Below are 26592 nucleotides of genomic sequence, written 5' to 3'. Positions count from 1 at the left end.
AGTCTTAATTTTTTAAAGATTTATTTTAAATTAGCGTTGTGTGTGTGCGTGCATGTGTGTGTGAGTGAGTGCAGTGCCCTTAGAGGCTAGAAGGGGGTACCAGAACCGAGGGAACTGAATTACAGATAGTTGTGAGGTTCCATGTGGGTGCTGAGAACTGCAAGAGCAACAAGTGGCCCTAATGCTGAGCTGTCTCTCCAGTCCTCAGGCAACGGAGGTGACAGATTTTACACACACACACATGCATACACGCACACATGCACATACACACAGGCACACACGTGCAGATATACTCGCACACACATGCATGCATGCACATACATGCACACATGCACATACACATGCACACACACGCACAAAGCATAAGAATCATAAAGAAAATGCAGCAAACATTTGTTTCATCTGTTATGTGGCCTAAGAAGTAAAACGACACCAACATAGTTGCAGCCCCTTGGGTCCCTGTCCTGACTGCATTTCCCTCCCTCTGCTTAGTCACAGCCACTGACCTGAACTGCGTGGTTTCTATTCTCATTCTCACGCATTTCTTTTCTCTTCTCCTATCTGTGTTGTGAGCCTTCACATGGCTGTTGGTAGTTAGGAAGGTGTGTGCATTCTGGGACAGGATTATCCAGGCTCCACAGAAGGATGTGGTGATTCATCTCTGCTGAGCGGGGACGCCCATAAGAAGAGCTCCAGGCCCCTGCTTTGTCCCTTCTGCTTGGCTGTCGAGTATCTTAGGACACAGCCTGGCTTCCTGTTCTCTGGGGACCTGCATTCAGCAGGGCGTTAGGGAGCAGACTGTCCCTAGCATGGCTCTGGAGCTAGTGAGGTCTGCTCTTGCTTTCTTCCTGAACCGTTTGTGCTGGTCCTCTCCACCCAGGAAGCCATGGTGGCTTTGCCTCTAGAAGTTCTGCCTATGTTTTCCTTCCTTTTCTTGTTTTTTATGCTGGATACATAGTCCCACTTTCTTATGCGGGACATTTCAAGGTGTCAGCGGGTGCTGGAAACCTTGGGTTGTCTTGAATACTATGTACACGTGCTTTTCCCTGCATGCACACACCAGTTTTGAGGTTCATTTACACATTAGGTACACTGAGAGATGGAGAGTCAAACAGAACAATTACAGCAGTGCAGGCTGCTGTGGGAGCTGGGGAGATGACTCAGCTGGTAAATGCTTGCTGTGAAAGTGTGAGGACCTGAGTTTGACCCCGTGGATTAGTGGTGTGTTTCTGTAGCTCAGCACAAGGGGGTGGGGAAAGGTGGATCTCCTGGGCTCACAGAACAGTCAGTCTGGCCAAATCAGCAAGGGCCCGGTTCAGGCATAGAGTCTGTCTCAAGAAATAAGGTGGAAAATGCTTGAGAAAGACACTTGCTATTGATGTATGTGCTCTCTCTCTCTCTGTCTGTCTCTCTGTCTGTCTCTCTGTCTCTGTCTCTCCCTCTCCCCCCCCTCTCTCACACACACACAGGAGGCACATACATGTACACATGTGAACATAACATCTACACAAACAATTCAGTGCAGCGAATGCTATGTAATTGTGGTCTCTCTTAAATATCTTACTGAAGTCTACTCCATTGTGATGATGTCAGGTGTCAAATTGCTGCATCAGGAAATAGATGATGGAGACATTGCAACTTAGCATTTGGCTACCATATATTGTCACATGACTTTGGTGATACCTTGACGGCTAAAACATGACTAATATGTCAGTGGTGTGGACAGTGTGGACACATGGTGTAAAACAGTGATTGGCAACCCTGGCAGGATGGAGCGGGTACCCGAGATTCCATCGTGGTGCTTAGGGTAGCCTGCAGCAGAAATCTCCAGAATTCTTTGTTTCTGAGATTTCTCTCTGAAACTGCAGAAAGCAGAAGCATGGGTAAGGGTCGGTTGCTGTCATCAGCGTTAATATTGCTTAGAAATGGGCTTAGGAGCTCTGTGAACTGCTAACTAGATCGATGTAGCCTGGGTTCCTGGGACCAGACTTCTGTTTTGAGCACCGAGGGTCAGATGCTGGTTGCAAGTTGCTTTATGTCATTAATAATATCTATAACGAATTACTCAGAGTACCCATGCCCATAGTAGGGGTTATGTATTATATGGCCATAGTAGGAGCTATATTTTAATGCCTAGATTATTAAACTGATACATAAAACATAAAATTACATGTGTTAATGAGTTACTATGCTGTAGTGGTTCTCAACCTGTGAGATTATTTTTTGCCTACCTGAAATAATCACATAGAAAATATATTAATTAAATCACCGATTGGCCCATTAGCTCTAACTTCTTATTGGCTAATTCTTACATATTATTTAATCCATCTCCATTAATCTGTGTATTGCCATGTGGCAGTGGCTTACTGGCAAAGTTTTGACAAGTCTGACTCTGGTGGTGGCTCCATGGCTTCTTTCTGACTCCACCCTTCTTTCTCCCAGCATTCAGTTTAGCTTTCCCTGCCTACCTAAGTTCTGCCTTGTTATAGGTCCAAAGCAGTTTCTTTATTCATTAATGGTAATCACAGCACACAGAGGGGACTCCCACATTATCTTGGCAAATAAAGAATTGGCATGCTTTTCTTAGGATGCTTTGTTGGACATCTGCGGCTCTGATGTCTGACCTTGTGCATAGCTGTCTTAAACTTATGATCTATTTACACCAAGGCTTTAGTCTAGTTTGAACCTGCTCTAAGGTGAAAGTGAACTGTGTGCCTCCTAAGTGCTGGGGTTTAAGGCCTGCACCACCAAGACGCCCCCATCTTAAGCCATTAGAAATATTCACCAACAGGTAAATAGAGCTGTGTTACATGATTATAAAGACATGTGGCTCGTGTTTTTCATCCATACTGGGGTAAAAAACCCCAATCATCTTCAGTTAGGTTCAGCCACAGTTATGTTAAACACCCACACAAAATCCTTTCTTTAGCCCTGTTGTTTGTGAAAAGTACCAATGAAAGATGTTTTTGTGCAAATGACTCATAAAGGTGTATACTCAGAGGTGGATTTTAATTCCTAAGCCTCAGAATGACACCTGTGCGAACCAGTGTCAGAAATGAAGGCAGGACTGGAGACATGAAGCATTCCTCCCAGCCTTCTTGAGCTGGCCTTCTGCTAACAAGGCCCAGGATGCTCCCCTGCCTCCTGTCTCCAAGAGGTGGGGGTGACCTTGAGCATCTGACATCCGTGCTTCTGCAGGTTGGTCCTCTTCGACTGTGGGAGCTTGTGCTACTGAAGCAGCCTCTGAGCGTACTGCCACCCCTGCTCCAGACTGTCCCCAAGCAGAGCCTGCTCAGAGTAACACCTCACCGCTGCCCTCCCAATAGACACCTTCACTCTGAGCGTCACACCGAGTGTTTCCAAGATGGTGGGTCTAGCACATACTCCTTACCTCTCGATGAACGTGTAGTGTCTTAGTTTTTTTTCTTTTTGTCATGAAGGCCCAAAAACAATTTGGAGAGAAAATGGTTTCTTTTGCTTACTCTTCCATATCATAGTTCATAATCAAATGCATTCAGGACAGGAACTTACACAGGGCAGGCATGTGGAGGCAGGAGCTGCTGCAGAAGCCATGGTGGGGTACTGCTTACTGACATGTTCCTCATGGCTTGCTCAGCCTGCTTTCTTATAGAACCCAGGACCACCAGCCCAGGGATGTACCGCCCACAATGGGCTGGGCCCTCCTCCACCAATCACTAGTTAAGAAAAATACTCTACAGACTTGCCTGCAGCCCCATTTGTGGAGGCATTTTCTCAATCAGGTTCCCTCCTCTCAGATGACTTTAGCTGTATCAGGTTGATATAAAACTGTTCCAACACATGTAGTGTATAGGTAATGTACGTGTATATATACACACATGACAACTTTTTTCTTGGCATTTTTTCAGTGTTTGTGTGTTTGGATTATGTAGGTGTATGTGTGTGTGTGGGTACATACATTAAAAAACATGTGTGCATGTTTGTGGAGGTCAGAGGTCAACCTTGGGAGTCATTCCTCAGAAAGCCATCCCACCATTTTTTTAAATTTAAATTTTTTTTTAGTTTATGTGTATGAGTGTTTGCCTGCATGTATGTAGTGTATTGTGTATGAGTGCCTTGTGCTTGAGGAAGCCAGAAGAAGACACCAGATATCATGGAACTGGAATTAAAAGTGATCAGCGACCAAAATCAACTTTATTTTTACAGATAAGGTCAGTTGAGGGTCTGGTCCTGCAGGGTCACCTGGGCTCGGGCTCCTGTAACTCTTTTTTTTTTTTTGTTTTTGTTTTTCGAGACAGGGTTTCTCTGTGGTTTTGGAGCCTGTCCTGGAACTAGCTCTTGTAGACCAGGCTGGTCTCGAACTCACAGAGATCCGCCTGCCTCTGCCTCCCGAGTGCTGGGATTAAAGGCGTACGCCACCACCGCCCGGCCCTGTAACTCTTTTTGATTGTTTTATTTGGTGGCAATGAGTCCAACCTGCCCGGAAGCACCGAGGACATTTCTCTCTGTGTTGACACCCTCTTTGCAGAGTGTATGCTGGTTAGAGTCCACTCAGTGGGGAACCCAAGGCTCCCCAGTAAAGAGAACACGTGACTCGTCAGACCTAAGGCGTTTTAACAAGTGCTCCCTAGTCCCCTGGAACCTAGCTGGCCTTGGAGGTCAAAGGTCTGTCACTGAACCTGAAACTCCCAGATTTGGCTCTGCTGGCTGGTCACTGAGCTCCAGGGATCTGTCTGCCTCTACTTCCAGAGTGCTGGGCTTGCAAGTGCCTGCCATGGGAGAAAGACATCCCTGCTGCTGTGTTTGAGCCACCTTGACTCATGACATTCTTGTATTCCGTGACTACGGAAGTTCATGTAACTATTTTTGTGGTAGAACATGTCATCTGGGACGGCCTGAACCTGTGTTGCCAGGCAGCACCCATTCATATTTGACTCAGAGGAAACATGAAGCAGAAACTGAGGGGCAAAGAGTCCTCTTGCCTGTGATGATGGATAAGATTTGAGTTTGAAGTGATAAACATTCTGACATTGGCAAGTGATGGTGGCTGCACACATTTGAAAATACGCTAAAACCTGAATTACACTCTAAGTGGACGGATTCCCTGACAGGAGTGGCTGGAGAGGTGGTAAACATGGGGATTTGAGTGTGATCCCCAGCACCCACATGAAAAGAGGCTCTGTAAACCCAGCCCAGGAGAGGGAGAGTCGAGTAGATCCCTGGTGCTTATCCACCAGCCAGCCCAGTCTGCTTAGCAAGCCGCAGGTCCCACTGAGAGAGCCTGTCTCAAGAAGCAAGGTGGGGCTAGCCAAGTGGCTCATGGGTAAAACCACTTGCCATCAAATCTGATGACCTGAGTTCAGTTCCTGGCATTTACAGGGTGGAAGGAGAGAATTTGTTGTGTGAAGTCTTTACTCTTTTGGCTTTTTGGGGGGCCCACTACCCAGCTCCCAGAGAGGCTTCTTCTTAGTTAGGAATGCCCGGCCTTAGCTTGGCTTGTTTCTTGCCAGCTTTTCTTAATTTATCCCAACTACCTTTTGCCTTTGGGCTTTTTCCTTTCCTTACTTCTGTATATCCTACATTCACTCTTTCTCCGAGGCTGGCTGGGTGGTTGGTTCCCCGAGTCCTCTTCTCTTTGTTGTCTCGTTGCTCCTCCTCTTCCTCATTTCTCCTATTTATCCTCTCTGCCTGCCAGCCCCACCTATCCTTGCTCCTGGCTCACTATTTTTTTTATTGATTTTTATTGAGCTCTACATTTTTCTCTGCTCCCCTCCCTGCCTCTCCTCTCCCCACTTCAACCTTCCCCCAAAGTCCCCATGCTCCCAGTTTACTCAGGAGATCTTGTCTTTTTCTACTTCCCATGAAGATTAGATCTATGTATGTCTCTCTTAGTGTCCTCATTTGTCTCTCTGGGATTGTGATTTGTGGGCTGATTTTCTTTGCTTTATGTTTAAAAACCACTTATGAGTGAGTACATGTGATAATTGTCTTTCTGTGTCTGGGTTACCTCACTCAAAATGATGTTTTCTAGCTCCATCCATTTGCCTGCAAATTCAAGGTGTCATTATTTTTTTCTGCTGTGTAGTACTCCATTGTGTAAATGTACCACATTTTCCTTATCCATTCTTCGGTTGAGGGGCATTTAAGTTGTTTCCAGGTTCTGGCTATGACAAACAATGCTGCTATGAACATAGTTGAGCACATGTCCTTGTGGCACAATTGAGCATCCTTTGGATATATACTCAAAAGTGGTATTACAGGGTCTTGAGGAAGGTTGTTTCCTAATTTTCTGAGAAATCACTACACTGTCATCCAAAGGGGCTGTACCAGCTTGCATTCCCACCAGCAATGCAGAAGTGTTCCCTTTTCCCTGCATCTTTTCCAGCATAAATTGTCATCAGTGTTTTTGATCTTGGCCATTCTTACAGGTGTAAGATGGAATCTCAGAGTTGTTTTGATTTGCATTTTTCTGATGGCTAAGGATGTTGGGCATTTCCTTAAAGTGCCTTTCAGCCATTTTAGATTCCTCTGTTGAGAGTTCTCTGTTTAGGTCTGTACTCCAGTTTTTTTTTTTAATTGGATTATGTGTTCTTTTGATGACCAATTTCTTGAGTTCTTTGTATTTTTTGGAGATCAGACCTCTGTCTGATGTGGGGTTGGTGAAGATATTTTCCCATATTGTAGGCTGTTGTTTTGTCTTATTGACTGTGTCCTTTGTTTTACAGAAGCTTTTTAGTTTCAGGAGGTCCCATTAATTGTTTCTCTCCGTGTCTGTGCTACTGGGGTTATATTTAGGAAGTGGTCTCCTGTCTGGCTCACTATTGACCAATCAGCTCTTTGTTGGGACCATCAGGCATTTTAGACAGGCAAAGAATCACAGATTCACAGGATTAAACAAATGCAGCATAAGCAAGTCACACACCTTAAAATAATATTCTACAACAAGAACTGACTCCTGCAAGCTGCCCTCTGACCTCCCTGTGCGCACTTAAGCACACACACATACAAATGAATAAATAAATATAAAACAAAATAAAACCAACAAGGATGGTGCATGAGAAAAGACACTCAAGATTGACTTGAGATGGACACGCGTGCACACACACACACGCACACATGTGCACACACACATACAAATGGATAAATAAATATAAAACAAAACCCCCAAGGATGGTGCATGAGAAAAGACACTCAAGATTTACATGCACGCACACACACGCACACACATGCACACACATACACACATGCACACACACAAAATAAGAAATGAGTGAATGAACATGAGGCTCTGTGGCGACCTCCTGGTATTTCTTAATTGGAAGAACAACTGCGTGGAACTTACATGTGACATAAGACTCAGGAGATTCTCATGGATCCTCTATGGAAACACACAGAAAAGAACTAGGGCTCTGTTCCCACTTCCCTTGAACTTCCTGGGACACCACTGTAGATCATTCACTTGCTTCCAAAGGGACGGCGACAGCGTGTTCATGCGGCATTCAGGACTTTTCTCCTGTTGTAAGAGTGACACTGCGGAATGGCTTGGGCAGCTGACCAGGCGGCCTTCAGATGTCTAAAGTACAAGCTCCAGCCTCACAGAGACACAGACAGAGCTGTCACTGCTGACCTCGTAGTCACATCATGGAGTATGTGGCTCTTGCAGCAGCCCTGCACCACATGGGAAGCAAGCCCCCCCCTCCCCCAAGTCAGAGAATACAAGAAAGCCACAAATCATGGGATTTTCTGGACGTGTTGTTGGGGACATCAGGAAGGCAAGTTATACCAAACAGAGAAATCTCTGTTGTAGCCGCAGATGCCATTGCTAGCTTTTGGGGTGATGGGAGCCAGTGCTCTACTAAATCATTACATCCCCAGGTTTCACTTGATATTTGAAAAAACTGGTCAGACAAAGAGGTGAACAAGAAATAAGTATTTAAGGGACTAAGGTGTAGCAAGGCAATTTGGCTCCGTATCAGCAGCAATCCAAGTCTCCACGATGATGTAGTCGGTGGTTCAGTCTTGTAGACTTTAACAAAGACATGGCTTTTGTTCTGGGGACTTCAGTTCCTTTTTTGTAAGATAGAGTACTATCCCATTGTCTGGATCCATTGTAACTTGTCTGCTTGTCAATGGACATTTGGATTGTTCCCATCTTTTGTCTGTTAAGAGAAGTTCTGTAAGACTGCCTGGATGTCTCTATGTAGAGACCCTTGCATTTCTCTTGACCAAATCCTGGAATTTCTGGGACATGGGAAACTCTATGTTTAATTGTTTTCCATTTTAGTTATTTTTTTCTGTTTGTTTTCCACGGTACCTGTGTTGTGGGACATTCTTATGTGCTGTGTATGATTTCGTCACCGACACTCTCTGATATGGCTTTTGGATTCTGATGGGTACAGGTTTTGAAAGGACTTGTGAAGGATTGCCCCATCATCCTAGTTTTTAAGTGAGATGGATATTTTTGCATGCTTTTTCCTCTGTTACCTGTGAAAGCATGCTTTGTGTGCTGGTGAGGTGGCTTTGTTAGAAAAGACCCCTGCCACACAAGCCCGATGCCTTGAGTTCAATTTCTGGAGCTCCCAGTGGAGAGAGGACCGGTCCCCAGCAGAAGAGAGGACCAGCTCCCAGTGGAGAGAGGACCAGCTCCCAGTGGAGAGGGGACCAGCTCCCAGTGGAGAGGGGACCGGCTCCCAGTGGAGAGAGGACCGGCTCCCAGTGGAGAGAGGACTGGCTCCCAGTGGAGAGAGGACCAGCCCCCAGTGGAGAGAGGACCGGCTCCTACAAGTTGTTCTCTGCCTTTCATGTGTGCACTGTGGCACATACACACATGCTCACACAAACACTCGCACATAAACTTTTAAAAAAAGACGTAGCTTGCAGAAAGGTCCCCTTGCCTGTGACAGTAATAAAGGTGATCTCATTTTTGTTGGTTACTTTTCCGTTGCCATGATCAAACACCACAGCAAGGCATCTTATAGAAGAAAGAGTTTATTGTTTGGGCTCATGGTTCCAGAGGGTTAGAGTCAGTGATGGTGGGAACAGTATGGGGCAGGTGGCAGACTGCGGAGCAGGAAGATAAGTGGCTCATATCTTGAATCACAAACAGAGTGAACTAGAAGTACATAGCTTTTTTTACTCAAACCTACTCCCAGTGATATTCTTCCTCTAATGAGGCTGCAGCCCTTAACGTTGCCCACACGGGACCAACTAGGGACTAGGTGCAAATACCCAAGACTGTGGAGGGCAAGAAGGGACTGGAGAAGAAGCAAGACAGACTCAGGAGGCTGCTGTCTTTCGCTGGTATGGCTGATGAGGCCCTTTGTTTTTCAGGAGGACTGGCCTTGGCCCAAGTACTCTTCTTCTATGTGAAATACTTGGTGCTCTTCGGTGTTCCAGCTCTGCTCATGCGCCTGGATGGGCTCACACCGCCACCCCTTCCCCGCTGCGTCAGCACCATGTTCAGCTTTACCGGGATGTGGAGGTCAGTCTCGTGGTTTAAGTCTTTGGGGTGTGTCTGGTGGGCCTGGCTGGCTTCAGAGAGTTTGGCTCCTGTTTCCCCTTTCCCAGGCCACATTAGGTACCACACAGTCTTTATCCTGCTAAGATGATGGCAGCCTGGGCTTTCTGACCCTCACAGAGTGACCACAAAGCTACGGAGGTAAGTGAGGCAGGACTCACACAGGACTGTGATGTCTCATGGCTGTGATAAAATACACCTGTCAAAGCAATTTAAGGGAAAAGGCTTCATTTTGGATCGCTATTTGAGTGTAAAGACCAACATAGGAGCCCTAGACATGGGAGCTTGGGAGGCAGCTGGTCACATTGCTGCTGCAGCCAGGAAGCAGAGAGCAGTGGATGCTGGTGCTTAGCTCGTTTTCTCCTTTATATGCAATCCAGGACCCAAACCTGGGGAATGGTACCACCTGCTTTTAGGGTGGGTCGTCCCTCCCCAGCTAACCTATCCAAGATGATATACCTGGAGGCTTGTCTCCCAGGTGACTCTGGATCTGGTCAAACTGACAATAAACATCGCCACAGACATGCTATGGGGTCTTCATCACTCTGCTTTCCTTGAAAAGTGAGTGTGTAAGACACACTGTTGACTATAAACGGGTGGAGTGTAACAGCCTAGGCCAGCGCTCACTGCTGTTTACCCATGTGCAGGTTTTGAAAAACCTGGTCTGGTCATCTCATCTCTTCAGTAACAATATTAGTGTGATATGCACATCTGTCTCCAGAAGTTATTTTGAGGAGGAGACAAGCCACAGAAGATGCTTCCAGATGCTAACCCTCAACTTTGTGTTGTTCCGTGCAGGGTCCATGCGATAGACTGATGTTTTCTCTGAGTTCTTTGGCTGTTACTGATTTTTGTCCCCCCAAACTTATGATTGGCTAGGGACTTTTGTTCCTAAAGATCCCCAAGTCCCTTATTTTTCACGGCTGCTTTCCAGAAGGACTTGTTTGCACACGTGTTTTTCTGACCATATCTAGCATGTAGCAAGGGTCGGGATTGCTGTTGCAATTGCAGACCCAGTGGAAGAAGCTCGGGGTAGGCACCAGCTCAGCAGGGGGAATCAGTGCCTACTTGAAATTTGGTCTTTGGTTCCCTCGCTTGCTTCTTTCCAGTTCTCGCTGTGTTCAGAGTTGCTGTCTGCCTCATTCATCTCTGTAGACCCAAGACGGAGGTAGCGGGAGAACTCAGTGAGTGTTGCCAAACCCCTGCTGCTCCTTGGAGGACACAGGCAGCTTGCAGTGTTGCTTCTCCATAGCTGTGTGGGCGCATGTGGTGTGACCTGGGCTTCTGTATGCACGTGTTAGCTGTGTTCTGGCTTGCTTTATGGGGTTGGAGGTTTCCTGTAGCCATAGAAGGGCAGCTCAGCAGCTCCCTTGCATCTCCTTTGTCCTTTCATCAAGCTCCAGGCTGGTCTTTTTAAAACCAGTACTGGGGAAGGCAGAAGGGCTCTGTTCATGGCTGGATAGTTTTTGCTGAGATGAACCTCACTGGAAGCTGTCATCCTGTGACCTGCTCAGAAAGGTCGCTTCTTCAGTCCATGGTGGGGACCGGGTATGATTTGGGAACATGTCACAAGCATCTGGTGGGAGCCCTGCATGGCTTCTCTGCCTCTCTGTTGTGACCATCTGCTCTAATGTGCTTGGGAAGGATGTTTTTTTCTGGGGACTTCTGCAGGGTCAGCTGGAGTGGTCACCATGGTGACCAGGATGGTTTCCTTGTTCATAGTTACTAACTCACTGATGCTACAAGGTGGCTGTGTTCCATACAGCAAAACAGATAACTGTCTGTTTTTGTTTTATTTAATCAAATTTAATTTTTTTAATTTTTAAGTGTGTGTATGTTTCTGTGTCCATATCTGTCTATAGCTATGAATACGTGAGTGTATATATCTGTGTATCTGTCTATAGCTATGAATACGTGAGTGTATATATCTGTGTATCTGTCTATAGCTATGAATACGTGAGTGTATATATCTGTGTATCTGTCTATAGCTATGAATACGTGAGTGTATATATCTGTGTATCTGTCTATAGCTATGAATACGTGAGTGTATATATCTGTGTATCTGTCTATAGCTATGAATATGTGAGTGTATATATCTGTGTATTTGTACATAGCTATGCATATTGGCCCCCTTGGAACCCAGAAATTCTTGCATTGGATGCAGTGGGGCTGGGGTTACAGTTACTTTGACCTATCCAATGTGAGCACTAGGAGCTGAATTTGTGTCCTCTTGAAGACTGAAGGGCAGTATACACTATTAACTAATGAGCCATCTCTCCAGCCCCCTTATTTAACTTATTTTTGCCCAAGAAAAATCCTCAACTTACATAAACTACAGAGATGGCTAAAACATATCCGCCACTGTCATGTAACAAATGGTTACTCTGTGGGGCTCCAAAGTGTGAGCCCTTGGATCAACGGCGATCCAAAGTTATTTACAAGAGCACTTGATGAAAATATGAATAGATTCTCCTCTAGGACTGATGTAGGCTCCTGTTCGAGCTTCTGCAGCACGTAAGACTAGAAGGTTCCTTGCCTTTTTAGATTTATTGATCAAAGCAAGTGTCTGTGTGTCTATGTGAGCCTTTGTGAGTTTGTGTGGTGACCAAGGAGGCCCATGGGCATCAGATCACTGGTGTTTGTGAACTGCCAGGTGTGGGTTCTGGGAACTGAACCTGAATCCTCTGCAAGAGCAGGACGGGCTCTTACCGGCAGCGCTGTCTTTGTTTTGCTCTTGAGACAAGGCGTGGTCGTGTAAGTCTCGGCTGGTTTTGAAATCATGAAATCGGCCTCTTGTAGTAGGAGGCCGCTTGTTTGTTTCCAGCTGCTCAACCCCGAAATAATCACACAGAAACCATATTATTTGCAATACTGTTTGGCCAATAGCTTAAGTGTATTTCTGGCTAACTTATATCTTAAATTAACCCATCTCCATTAATCTGTGTATCACCATGAGGCTGTGGCTTACCAAGTAAAGTTCAGAAGTCTGTCTCTGGTGGGGCTACATGGCTTCTCCCTGACTCCGCCTTCTTTCTTCCAGCATTCAGTTTAGTTTTCACCACCTATCTCTGTTCTGATATGGGCTCAAAGCAGTTTCTTTATTTTCCAGTGGTATTCACAGCATACAGAGGGGAAATCTCACATCAGCCCCCGCAAATGTTAGGGTTACCAGCGTGCACCACCACACCAGCCCCGCTGTATTTTTAAGTTTCTTTCCAGCTTGCTGGATACTTAAAAGAAGTCCTTGTGTCTTTGCACGAGGTGTCGTTTTCAGGTTAAACAGCTGAATTTCAGAATCCACGTGAGCCTCTGAGCCGTGGTGCCCAGGGGAAAGCTCAGGTGAGGTATTTTTCAGGAGAATAAAGGTGCTGATTACCTTTGTGTCATTTGCGACTGTTCCTTCTTCACAGGCAGGTGTTTCAGTGTTGTGTGTGGGAGTGCATGGATGTCTGGTGTATGTGTGTGCTTGCGCAGTATATGTGTGTACATGTATGTGTCTGTGTAGTGCATGTGAGTGCACATGTACATGTGTGTTCATGAATGTGGAGGCCAGAGGTAAATGTTGGGTTCCTTCTCAACTGCCCTCTGTCTTCTGAGACAGTCTCCCACTGAACCTGGAAGTCAGCAAGCTCTGAGGATCTGCCTGCCTCTGGCTCTCCTGCACTAGGGTTGCAGAATCCATGACCACACCCAGCTTTGTTCTGTGGGCTTCATGTTACATTTCTGGGTTGTGGTCTTTTGAGGGAAGGCAAATTGTGAAATTGTGATGCCTAGTATCCAACTTTACACCCATGTCTCTGGGCTGCATATGGGGTGTTGCTGTAGACCAGGAACGGCTCCCTCGTCCTGAGTGTAAGCAGAATTTAGTCAAGAGCAGAGGGGAAGCTGACAGAGCATGTGTTCTGCTGGGCTGTGGCGGTGGGGAGAGGTTTAGAAGTCTTCTGGAGGTTATCGAGTGATTCTCTCAGTCTTCTGGAAATAGATATCGAGTGAAGTTAGAACCAATGAGACTGTTATTAGCACAGCACTTTACACACCGAACACGAGGCTGGCTGATTGTGCTGTCTTCCAGTCCACTTGGAATAGCAGGACTCCGATGCCAGCAGCCTGCTGTGTCATTGGAACCTGAGCTTCGTAGCGTAGAACAGACGACTCTGGCCATTGGCAGGGAGATGGTCTTTCTTGACAGGACGGTTTATGTTGGCCATGAAGAACCGCTGCTCTTTCTGATGGCCCACTTCTACAGTTGGGACCTGCTGGGTCTGTTCACGCCTGTCCCCAGCTTTTCTTTCCACGGATCTCATTGAAATATTTACAAATGTAGCAAAGCCCCAGGGAGCAGCCCTATTCCCATGGTGTGAGTTTTCCACGGCTGTATGGGGCTGAGAAATTGAAATTTCTACGCTTTAATCTCTAGGTTTCATGTTTTAATTTAGAGGAGCTGAGATCTCTAATGAGTATCTTTTGCCAAGAGTCATTAAAGATGGCGTTGCCTGTCTGAGGGTCCAAATTAGCATTCTGATGGTGCCCCCGATTTGATTCCCAGCTATAGAGGTGAAGTGTGCAAAGTGATAGGGTTTCCCACAGTGGCTGGTGAGTTATGGGTCAATTTCCGTTATCTCAAGAATCTCAGGCAGCTTGCCCTCCGCACTGCTTGAATTATGATGCTTCCCAGTCTTTGCAGGCAAATTCATGCATCATCCGCTGTCCCAGAGGAATCTGGATAGCAGTTGGTGAGGGCTAGACTTTATTGCATGAGTACATCTTTAGGCTGGGAGGAGGAGCAGGAGGAGGAGGCCCAGCACTTTCTCTCAGCGGGGCATCAATTGCCCAGACTGGGAGGCCAATAGAAGACTTTAGCTCTCTAGGTAGGGAGCTGGTTCTGCTGTGCAATCAACAGTAAATCCAGGGATGGACGGCTGCCTCTTTGAGCCTCCTGCCTCTGAATGAGGCTTCACCCCAGTCGTAGGGCAGGGTGCAGGATTCCATGGCCTCCCAGCGTTGCTGGTACAGAACAGAGATTAGGTGATCCTAAAGAGGAAAGGGGGAGCAGGCTTTGTTCACAGTGCTCACCCTATCCAGAGGGACCCTGGTCCCCAAGAGCTTGCTCCTCATCAGCTGTGAGACTCTTTCTGGGCCAATCTTCTACCTCTAAAGTGAGGGTTTGTCCTATAGGATAATGTAATGATGGTTGGAAATGAGATTATAGTAGACCCCGGGAAGTAATAAGTTTTTACTTTTTTTTTTTTTTTTAAGCGGGGGCAGGGTTGCTGGAAGCCTGGCAGAGCCAAAGGTGACCATGAGGTCTACCTGCTGCTGGGCCAGGCCTAGGACCAATGAGTGCCAAAGGGATTGGCTAAGCAAAGACTCCATCCAGTTGGAATCTAGAGCAACCATGATCCAGTAGAGTGGGGTAAAGTCACGAGCTCACAGACGTCAACGCTCTTGTTCCTCAGCCCAGTCACACGGAAGCGGGATGGCTTCCTACACATTATGCTACTCACGGAATCTGGCAAGTTGGCAGCCTCCTTCCACCTCGTTTCTCTGAGGCGTTAAGGTGGACCTATGGCAGCACTTGCTCTAGCGGCTCTGTGGGGTTAACGGAGACGACACAATCAGCAATGGATGCCCAGTGTCATTGGTACAGATAGGGTAAAATTCATACCGTGCCTTTTGCTTTTTTACTTTTCTAGTAAAGAAAGCCTGGAAGGGTGAGTGGTTGGCGGTGTGGAAAATGGGTAGCTCTGTGCAGAAGACATGGGTTCCAGATGGAAGCATGTGACCCCAGGTCTGCCCCAGGCATTGGGTATGAACATACCCACAGTGTCCTCTATGGACTCTGTACATCTTCCTTCATTTACCTAACTCTTCCCTCCTGGTCCCCATTCAGCAGACTCAGTAAATGCATTTTTCTTTCTTTATATTTTAAGAACTATTTTTTTTTCTGAACACAAACTTCCATTGATCAAAGTGGAAAGGAAATATGGAGTTGGCCTCCTTTCCGTTTTGTTACCTTGTTTGTTTTGCTTCAAGGCTGTCCTTTCCATTTTCCTTGTGTGGAAGATTTTTCTGTGTCCAATTTGGACAGACTCTTTGATAGAAGGCTTCTAGAATAGAACACCTGGCCTCTTCCTATGGAGGGCATTGACCATCCTTCAGTCTTGCTAGTCACCAGAATATGGTGTTGGGGGCACAGGTGTGGGACCAGGCTGCTTGTGCTTGGGTCCTGGTTACCCTTGGGAAATCCATGCTGGAGCGATGGACGTGGAATGTCACTCACAAGTGCATGTGTTTGAATACTTGGTCCCTGGTGGATGCTGATGTTTGGGGAGGTTCAACAACTGGAAGAGGCAGGTCACCGGGGGCTGTCCTTTAGTTTTATAGCTGACCTTGCTTTCTGTGTGGTTCTGCCTCTTGATCTGCTGGGAGAGCAACACCCCGTCCATGTTCCTGCTGCAGACATGAGCTGTTCCCCTCACCACTCTTTCTTGCCAGGATGGAGTCCAGCTTCTCCAACTGCATGAGCTCAAACAAACCTCTCTTCCCCCACTTTTCTTCTTGTCAAGTATTTATTTTGTCACAATGATGAGAAAAATGATGAATTCAGTAGACAATCATGGTTTTCTAAAATTCTGCCCATTGTAATTTAAGAGCAAAGATTCCAGTGTTTTGAACTGGTGTGTAACTGGTCTTTCACTGTGCACTGTAAGCCACACCTGAAAGATGTTACATACATCATGCATGACCACCGTGGGTTCTCAGCCTTCCTCACCTCCTGGTGTGTAACTGGTCTTTCACTGTGCACTGTAAGCCACACCTGAAGGATGTTACACACATCTTGCATGACCACCGTGGGTTCTCAGCCTTCCTCACCTCCTAATTTTCTTCGTCAGGTGTTCTATGTGGTGTGTCAAAATATTATGTCTCCTTTCAATTTTATTGAGAAGGAATGCACCTTGAGAGGAATCTGGAAGGAGGAGTGTATGCACCTGCCTTAATTACAGTCATCATTTCACCAGACGCTGTGCTCTGCCATAGATAGCAGATGAGGGAGGAAGTTGCCAGCTTGAAGGGAGAAAAGACTTTCCATTCAGACTTTGATGCTAGGGGAGTCTGACAGCTGCTTGTCTTCAGGGTTGGAGTTTTCTAAGGGAAGTGCTGAGAAAGAAAGTTTAACTCTCTTACACATTAAGTTGAAGAAACTGGATGCAGTGTTGGGAGTAAGCTCTTCTAGAACACACTGTGGAAGCATTCAGATTCTAGCGATGATAGCAGAGCGGCTGTAAATATGTAGCTGGGGTTCTGTGAGATGGTTATGTAAGTGCCTTCATCTGTGTTGAGCATGAGGCTGACATAGGATGTGGGTACCAACTCCCTAGAAACTCATGTGGAAGTGGCGGAGAAGGGTTCTGTTGGCAGAGAGTTGGTCTGTAGGCACCAAAGACTAGGAGGAAGGAGCTGCCTCATTAGTCCAAGTCACTGACTGGGTGGTGGTGTGGGCTGTTGAGGGCTTCCCCCATTATGTTAGAGACAGAGATCTAGAGACTTCTCTGATGCCCACACAGAGATGACTTTTTCTCCCATGGGTGTCTCCCTCTACACCCCCTTAGCCTTTCCACCCCTTTGTCACACTCTGCCCACATCCGCTCCCCAGTTCTGTGTTGTAGAAAAGCCTTCGGCAGGTTGGCATCTCAGAGGCCAAAGCCAGAAGTAAACATTCTCCTGTAGTGGCATTTCAGTTGTATTTTAATAAATAAAGACTGCCTGCAGATCCGAGGGAAGAACAGTCCCACTGCTCAGCCCTACAGACCAGGTTATGGTAACACACACCTTTAATCTCAGTAGCCACAATGGCACACACCTTTAATCCCATAGCCACACTTGTTGCCATAGAAATTGGGTGGTGCACACCTTTAATCCTAGCCCTAGAGAGGAATATAAAACAGGATGAGACAGCTCTCAGAGACAATCTCATTCTGAGATTCCTGGAGGCGGGGTCACCATTTCAGACTGAGGTCAAGGTAAGAGCCAGTGGCTGGCTGTTTTGCTTTTCAGATCTTCAGGTTGAACCCCAATTTCTGACCCTGAGCTTTTATTAACCGTGTATCATTCTGCTTTTAGGTTTGCATCTCCCTCTGTGTAATACACCTTTCCTTCAGGATATTAGGGGGTCAGCAGAGGGCGGGCAGGGAAAGATAGCTGGATAATTTCATCTTCTTCAGTGTCATTTCTGTTCCACGGCTGCTGTAGACAAGGGGCATCTTTCTGTTGTGGCACACTCCTTAGGAAAGGAACCGTGTGTCTCAGCTCTCATAAGTAGAATGAATTTTCTTTTTGTAATGATAAGAAAAGTACTTAAGATTGGACCTGGATTTGATTCTGAATTTGTGAGCAACTAGGTAATGACTAGGGACTAGGGATGGCTAAGATACAAAATGAGTGATTCCAATGTAAAGAAATCCTCATTCAGATGAGCTCATTTATTCTGTGTAACAGTCTTATCGGTAAGGACGGAGAGATCATCAAAGGCTGTGTCACACATTCCAGGTCTCAGCCTTGCTAAGAAAGACTTTTGTTGAAGCACCAATTTTCTCAGATGAAAATTCATGCATTCTACATCACTGTGGGTGACTATATTGCCTCTCTCTGTTATACCATGAATAAGTGTAAGATTCTTTTTATTTGTTCATATTATTTTTATTTACACGTATGTGTGTATGTCTGTGTGAGTGTACGTCACTCACCTGCAGAGGCACCTGCAGAGGTCGGAAGAGAACATGGGATCCCCTAGTTGTGAGGTTTTAGGAGGTGTGAGCTTCCTGACACAGGCGCGTGGGTACTGAACACAGATCCTCTGCAAGAGCAGTGTGCGTGTGTGCTCTCAACTTCTGAGCCGTCTCTCCAGCCCCAGAAGCACTCGTTGGTTCCAGTTTTTGAGTCCTTAGACTGCTGATTGGTTCGGCTTTACTGTGCTTGCTTGTGTTGCTATTTCAGGCCCTCTTGCAACTTGCCATCTTCATTCCAACAACCCATGTGCATAGGGGTTCAGTGCTGCAGTCCTGGATACGAGCAGGGATCTCTGAGCCTGTCCAATTGCTCCCCAGAGATCAATGCTAACACTTTGTCTTTATGAAGAACTCTAAACTGTGGCTAACCCATGGTGTAAGATTGGATGGAGTCTCAGAATGAGATTGTCTCTGAGAGCTGTCTCATCCTGTTTTATATTCCTCTCTAGGGCTGGGATTAAAGGTGTGCACCACCCAATTTCTATGGCAACAAGTGTGGTCCCAGTGTCAAACACAGTTGCGATTTGACTGAAGGTCACTCTAAAGAGTCAAAGAGCTCTGTTGGGCATCCTTACAGGGCATAGGTGAAGGGCTACTTAAAGGGGTGTGGGTACTGCTCCTCTAACAGATGTGTCCCGAAAGCCCTACTCAAAAGGAGCAGGATGTCCCTGTACCCAGAGATGGACTCTCCTTCCTCTAGCCCCGCCCCATCCCCAATGCCACATTCTGAGTTGCTGGTTAGTAGATGTAGTTTGACACTCTGTGGGGAGGTGGAGGTTGGGGGGTGATGGGATGAGGGATGTGGAAGAGGCATACATCATCAACAACAGGGATGATCTTTGTGAGGCGGGCACGGCTACATGTGTGACGATGACAGCCACACGGGACACCTGATGACCTGAGTTCAGGTCCCAGCACTCACGTGATGGAAGGAGAGCACGTGGTCCTCTGATCTTTACATACTTTACATGCCACAACACTTGCCCACGCCCGCAGTTTAACACGTGTCTGTTTAAAAGGGTTGAAGATGGGCTGCAGATCAGGGTGAACTACTCAAAGCATTCATTTCCAGAAAGCCCGACTGTGTCATGAGGCATGGCCTTTTAAATGACCCCAAGCCTAGGGTGCCGCAATGAGGTGACGCTCACTCATGGCTTTCCTGGGGTCCTTTATAGATTTCCTCTTTTCTTACAGTCATGTCCAGTCCTAAGACTGCTTGTCCTCTCATCCCCCTTTTGTGGGAAGAAGGTGGCCAGACAGCTCTGCTGCACAGAGGTGTTTGCATCTGACGCTGAGTTTGGAAGGGATTCAGGTCCTGCCCCAGAGCATCCTCAATACAGAAAGCACTTCAGACCACGCTTTATTAAAGGCGTGTGCAGAAGCCGCGCCTGTACAGTGCGAACTTATTAGCATTTCAGACCCATGCCTCTTTTAGATTTAATTAGATTTCAGGCTTCAGTCGATTTATTAAATGAATTTCTCACCGCTTAAAAGGTGTCACACGCTCACGGCAGCAGCTTTTGCTCAGTCCTTTCTGTCCTCATCCACTCAGGCAGATCCAGGCTTCTGTCTAATTCAAAGCCAGAGGTTGTTTTCCAAAACTACCACGTAGAGTAAACACAGCCTCTTCAGTGCCTGTGGATGCTGGGGTCATTGGCTGTTTAACCACCTTGTCCACCCTGGATGCTCTGATGGTTTTATCAGCAATAGAAGTTGCTATTGTGTAACAAAAGCCACCTTCTGGTTGGGAACTTTTTTTTTTGTGTGTGTGTGTGTGAATCTGTGTATAGTTGTTTTGGCACAAAACCCACAGGCCTTTATGTCTACTGTTGAGAAGGGTGTTGGGCTATTTAGACAGTGGGCAAACAAATGTAATGACTCAAGCCCTGCTGGTGACTCACGAGCTGGGAAGCAGGCTGCTGACCGTGTGCTCTTAATGATGCTCCCGGTTTGTTTAGGAGAGCAGAGTGAGTGACGGGTGCATCCTGACCCTGATTCTACCATGGCCAGTGTCTGTGAAAATGCAAAAATGAGCTCTGACCTCACAGAGAAAGACATGGCTTATTCTAGAACCAAATATGAATGTCCAAGGCCCTGGAAAAGAGATTCAGCTTTCCCCAAGGGCTATGGTCCAAGGAGAGCAATTTTGTAACATTTTAGTAGAAACAGAACAAAGAAAGCTGTCAATCAATAGTTCTCAGATACAGCGGTCTAAAGAGGGAAAATATTTCCATGGTTTCAGGTGCTTTCTGAGGACACATTTAGCCTTGGAGTTGATGGGAGCTGGTGTGACAGTCACAAGGTCATTAAGTCACACAGAGAGGAGGTCACTGACTATTCAAGAGCACATGATAGCCCAAGAACATTTTTAATGTGTGCGTGCGTGCGTGCATGCGGACACACACAAACCCACACACACTCTTGGTGGAGAAGCATGCCCCAGTGATGACATAGGCTGTGACTAGTTAATGGGCTCATCTTTGATGGGAGACTGGTTTTGTTCATTTCTGCGAGACTCGCTGTCAGGAAGGTTTGGTGGAGGTGGGTGAGTTCTAGGAACATCAGCTTTTCTACCTGTAGATTGTTTATTGAGGAGTGATAAGCTATTAGTCACTTAGAACTCATCTTTCTAGGAGGGCACTAGACTGACACAGGATTGGAACTTTAGGGTTCGTCTTATCTGGAAGGCTTCTATGCCCTCTGTCTTCTACAGTGTTGAGACATTTAGCTCTTAGGCCTGGAGAGGTGGCTTAGCAGTTAGGAGTGCTTATCTCTCCATCAGAGAACCCGAGCATGTTCTCTGATGCCAATACCCACATCAAATGGTTTGCAAATGCCTGTAACTCCAGAACCTACATGCATGCATGCATATTCTCTCTCTCTCTCTCTCTCTCTCTCTCTCTCTCTCTCTCTCTCTCTCTCTCAATTTAGCTCTTCTTTAAAGGCCGTATATTTAGACGGTGCATCTGAACAGAGATACTTTTTAAGAAGTTGTATGACTTTGCCTGGGAATATGTGAATGGAAGGCTTCTTACAGGAGCATGGGCTCTTCAAACACGGCTGTATTACTAAAAAGTCCACCCCAGCATGGGAGATGATCATGGGAGCTGCTTCTCTGCAACTCTGCATGTAAGTCACAGGCAGCTTGGCAGGTTGCAGAGTACCCTCTCTTCCCAGCAGTCCTTGCTGTCTATATAACCTTAAAGAAAGAGAGCCTGTGCATCTGATAAGTTTCAGGAACTCTCTGAGACTTGTGAGTCGTTTATCTATGAGTCTTGAGGATCTTTCCTCAGGGATGGAACTGCTTCAATTCAGAAGTTATCACATGTAAGAAAAATGTGTCTTTTTTAGGGTATCAGATTGTGTCTTTTTTAGGGTATCAGATTGGAGACACCCTTTTTCCTGTCCTTACTGGTGTATTAATTTTCATTATCCAGAAAAGCTATGGTGCTATGGTCTAATTTGTCATAATTTCTTTTTTGTTTTGTTTTCTTTCTTTCTTTTTGTTTGTTTGTTTGTTTTTGCTTTACAAATAAAGAGAAAGCTACAGGAGACACTTAGAGGCCATGTTGCAAAATGTTGCCATCCAGCTTTGGCCCTTGCCAGTAAGGTTTTGGCACTCAAAGTGTCCCCTCTTGGCCAGTGATCCCTTATACTGACTTCTGTGGACACACTCAAAGATTTTCCTATGTGCAAACCTTGAGCTACCAATTACCCTACTTTGTTTTCTTTTGAAAGATTTGGGTCTTGGGATGTTTGTGTGCAGAGCAGAAATATAAGATACAATGTAACCATGAGGGTTCAGACTCTCTGCTCCTCATTGAGCCCAAATCTGAGTTTGAGTGTCTTGGCTCAGGTTGAGCAGTAACTGGAAGAGAGAGGGGAAGGAGGAAGGGAGAGAGAGGGGAGGGAGGGAAGAGAGAGCGAGGAGAGAGAGAGAAAGAGAATCGGTGCCTGTGGATGTGCAGGGAGGAAGAGTGAAGTGGGCAGACCTTCTCCTATGCACACTCACGTCATGACGGAGAACACGCTTGTAGACCAGGCTTTTGACATCAAAATTCCTCCTTCTAGGACACACAGCACCAAATTCTGAAACCTGGCCCCCCTCCAAGGCAGACCCTCTCCTCTGCTAGTGCAGGCTGATAGACGTATTCTCTGCCTCACCCTGGTCAGAGTTTTGGTCCAATCTGTTTCTTTGCCATTGTTAGTACCAGGGCCCCAGAGCTGACTGTGAACTTCCAGCGGCAGGGGCCCTAGGGCCACTTGGCTCACAGGCTCTCCTGCTGCAAGTTCTCTGTGGTCTTCTGTTCTGAAAAGGCATTTCAGATACCCCATGGGGCCTCAGTCTCCTCTAGTGCTGAAAGAGGGAATGGAATTTAATATCCTTAAGATTTTCTTCAGTTTAAACTTCTATAAAGGTGAAACGGAAGTCCCCACTTTTAAGTTCTTGAATTAGTGATCTCCCAGATTTGCCCTGACCTGTGATGGTCACGGTTAGTGATCAGCAGGATCTGGGTTCCTTCAGGAGACAAGCCCGTGGGCATGCCTGTGAGAGTTTATCTAGATCAGGTTAACTGAGGTGGAAAGACACTCCTTAACTGTCGGTGGTACCATCCCCTGGGCTGGAGCCCTGGACTGGATACAGGGGAGAAAGCCAGGTAACCCGAACGCTCACTGCTCTTTGCTTCCTGGCTGTAGATGCAATGTGACAGCCACTTTAAGCTCCTGTCATGAACTTGAAATGCAAACCCAAATAATCCTTCCATCCTTAAATTAAAATAAGATTAAATTAAGTTGCTTTTATTGGGTGTTTTGTCACAGCGGTAGCACAAGTAATGAATTCCCCAGCGACGCTGAGGGTTTTTGTTCTGCGTCCCACTAAGTAGCCAGTTTTGAATTTTTTTTTAAATTTAATAATTTCTTAGCCCCCTAAATTATCCCTAATTGATTGAAGTATAATCTGGGCTTTAATTAATATGCTTGCTATCATGTACTGACATGCAGACGCCGCTCTCACCATTAAGGAGCTGGCTCGCAAATCTTCTGTTAATGGGATATTTTGAATCCTTCCCACGAGTGCATTAGGCAACTGCTCACTCATGATGGAGACACTCCAGGCAGCAGCTCGTTCCTCCGCTCAGCAGGAAGGATTCTTCTGCGGAAACCCAAAGAGCGCATAATTAAGAACTGGAGTTGTTATTAGAGAGGGGTGTCTGCTCAGTACCCCGATATCTGTGGCTCTGGGTTCTTGCCTGCCAGATAAGGTCAGGGCTGGGCAAGCATGTGCCCACTGGAGTTCACATGGACTGTGCTGGTGTGCGCATGTGTAGAGACTGAGAGAGAGAGAAGATAGATGTGTGTGTGTGTGTGTGTGTGTGAGAGAGAGAGAGAGAGAGAGAGAGAGAGAGAGAGAGAGAGAGAGAGAGAGAGAGCGCGAGCGAGCAGTGTGCTCCTTGTACCTCAGGCAGGGAGTGGTGGAGTGGTGCCCAGAATTTACGCTTAGTGCTTAAGTACCTTTTGAAGCTTTGTCCACTGAGAGAGTCAAGGGCCTCTGAACTAGGATCAGAGACACACCTCTAAGACCTTGCTGCAGGCTGAGATCAAGTCTCTTGGTCCTCCCTGTCTTAGTTGACTGGGAAACAGGCAGACTAGTGCTCCCACGCCTACCTCCAGTCCCTGAACCATGCCCAGACTGTTCACCTGAAGGAAATCTCGATTTGCTGATTATTCCATGGCTTTGGAAGCTACATCTGCTCTCTTCAACAGGAGGAGGCAGCTTGGCTCTGAAGAGTGTGGGAAGCAGGGTAATGAGGTCCCCAGCCCCTCTCAGCTCAGAGCCCTTCACTTGCTAGCCTTCATGTCTGTCATGCAAGCTCTCAGAGTTCACGCTTTAGAATTCCAGATATCAGTGCTGAGGGACAGGGACAGCTGAGTGCACACCTGTGGGACAGTAGGAAGCAGCAGACTCAGCAGAGACCTTGTCGGCAACCGGAAATCCACATTAGGAAGAAGAACAAATAAAGAGGTTCGGTGCTGCCTGTTCCCCAGTGTCCATCTTGGGGGAGTCTTGACATGAGATACTAAGGGTAAAGTATAACTCAGGAGTTAGTCAAGGTGTGGTCCCGTCCATCAATCATCCACATTCCGGTCCATTGGAGATTAATTGTCTCAATAGCCCGATGGTCGAAAGCAAGGGTGTGTTTCTTTAGACCACACCACCTTCTCTCCTGCTAGGACAGTTGAAGAAGCTCAGCTTGCTGCAAGCCCATTTTAGTAACAGATTAACTCCAAGGAGTCCCTGAGGGATCTGAGATTGGTCAGCAGGTCTGTGGGTTTTGGAACCAGAAGAGACTTCCCATCTGAGTCTCAGCTAACCAGGCTCTGTGCCATCGGCTCATAGCCACCAGGCTTGGAGCGAGGGTCCAGGGATAGCTTAGTCCAGTTGTTCTCAACCTTCCTAATACTGCAACCCTTTAATACAGTTCCTCATGTTGTAGTGGCCCCCAACCATGAAATGGTTTTTGTTGCTACTTCATAATTGTAATTTTGCTATTGCTGTGAATCGTAATATAAATATCTGATATGCAGGGTATCTGGTATTCAACCATGCAGTGAAAGGGTCATTGCAACCCAAAGGGGTCATGACCCACAGGTTGAGAACCACTTGTTAAACCAGGGCTCATTTCAAGCTATAAAGAAGGAAAAGCTATTTCTGAGTGTCTCAGGGGACACTTGGCCTCCAGCAGCTAGAAACCGTGAGCGTAGCCCTGGACGAGAGCACGGGCCTGCTGATTTCTTTGGACACCTCCACCTGCAGTTGCCTTTCTTAGGCTTGGCTTCTACGAGACTTCTCAAGGGGAGGGCTGTGCAGACCAGAAAGCTGAAACACAAAGGTAGCCCAGGAATCATCATGTTTGCTCGAGAAGTGGCTCTCTGGCCGAATCAAACCCCAGAGGAAACTTCCTAGGCTTGCAATCCCTGTGTATCCTCAGGCAAAACCCCATAATGAAACTATTGCTTACAAATAATGGTCTCGAGGGCAGCGAATCAGTGGCTCTGTGGCCTGCTGGTGCCATTGTACTGGAACTTCAAATTGAGGTCAGCAGCGTTTAACCTGAGTGCCGTGTCTTAATTTCTGTCAAGTGTAAACTCAGTATAGCAGAGGACTGTGATGAACTTCCCCTAAGAAAAGTGTTCCAGCGCAGAGACTTTTACCCTCAATTTAGAAAAAAAAAACATTTAAAATATGAAATTGAAAAAAATGTGTGGCTTTTTTAAATACCAGGAGACAAAAATAGCATATCCCAAGGAGCAGAGGAGCAAGGTGGAAAGCAGCCGAGGTGTGCTTAAGTTTCTCATCGTGTGGAGGAGTCTTAGAACTTTCTAGGAGAAGCCATGTTTGTTTGCCGCACACACACACACACACACACACACACACACACACACACGGTCATTGACTGAAGAGGATGGTGATTTCTTTAGGCATCATTAAGCGCTGTTACACTGTGGTAGGATCTGCTGGGGAGGAGCAGGATTTCCTACACATCAAGCCAGCTTTGAGGCTGGTGCTCCTGGTATTTACAGTCCATACAAATTACAGTCTGTGTGTGTGTGTGCGCGTGTGCGTGTGTGTGCGCGCACGCACACATGCATTTTAAGAAGACCTGGTAAGTGTGGTGTCTGCAGGGCAGGCTGAAGAGCTAGGGAAGAGCTGATGTGATTTTGAGTTTGAATGTAGTTTCGGAGGGAGAATTCCTTCCTCTCTGGGCCCCTCTGTCTTTGCCATTAAGGTCTTCAACTGATTGACCGAGTTCTGCCTCACAACGATATTTTATCCAAAGGCCATTGCTCTGGATGTTAACCATGATTTTAAAACGTCTTTGCTGTACCCTCCAAGCTGGTGCTTCACCCAAATAACCGGTTCTAAGACCTAGCCAAGTGGAGGTATAGAGCTAACCGTACAGATCTGGAATATGGGAGTAAGGCCTGGGTACTGGCTGAGCGCTGGCTGGGTGCTGGACTGAGTGCTGGCTGAGTGCTGGCTGAGTGCTGACTGAGCATTGGCTGAGTGCTGACCGAGTGCTGGCTGAGCACCGGCTGAGACCTAGTTGAAGTGTTGATGGCTCTCACTTCAAATTTGTGGCTGTGTCTTACAAATAAGTGTGTGTCTGGGTCCAAGTGTCTTGCAGAAAATCCCACACAAAGGGCTTGTCCTTGCCATCACCATATGGTTTGGATGTGTAGCCTCGGTACTGGATAGGCTTATGGGACTTTTTCTTACCTGTGGATAAATGGTATCATTAAACTTTT

General features: G+C 46.6%; 1 protein-coding gene across 1 annotated transcript in view; it reads left to right on the top strand.

The window, feature by feature from the left end:
• The window catches only part of Hhat (hedgehog acyltransferase), a 210733-nt gene that overhangs the window by 61407 nt on the left and 122734 nt on the right, over nt 1–26592 (top strand). The window contains exon 8 of the mRNA XM_050148277.1: nt 9310–9460. Within this exon, the coding sequence (XP_050004234.1) occupies nt 9310–9460 (151 nt within the window). The remainder of the gene's footprint in view (nt 1–9309; nt 9461–26592) is intronic.

The sequence above is a fragment of the Alexandromys fortis genome, unplaced genomic scaffold (genome assembly GCF_014885135.2).
Source record: "Alexandromys fortis isolate MF-2015 unplaced genomic scaffold, M_Fortis_MF-2015_v1.1 scaffold_62, whole genome shotgun sequence".
NCBI classification, from domain to species: Eukaryota; Metazoa; Chordata; class Mammalia; order Rodentia; family Cricetidae; genus Alexandromys; species Alexandromys fortis.
The sequence above is the reverse complement of the archived record's forward strand: the minus strand, read 5'-3'. Positions and strand labels throughout refer to the sequence as shown.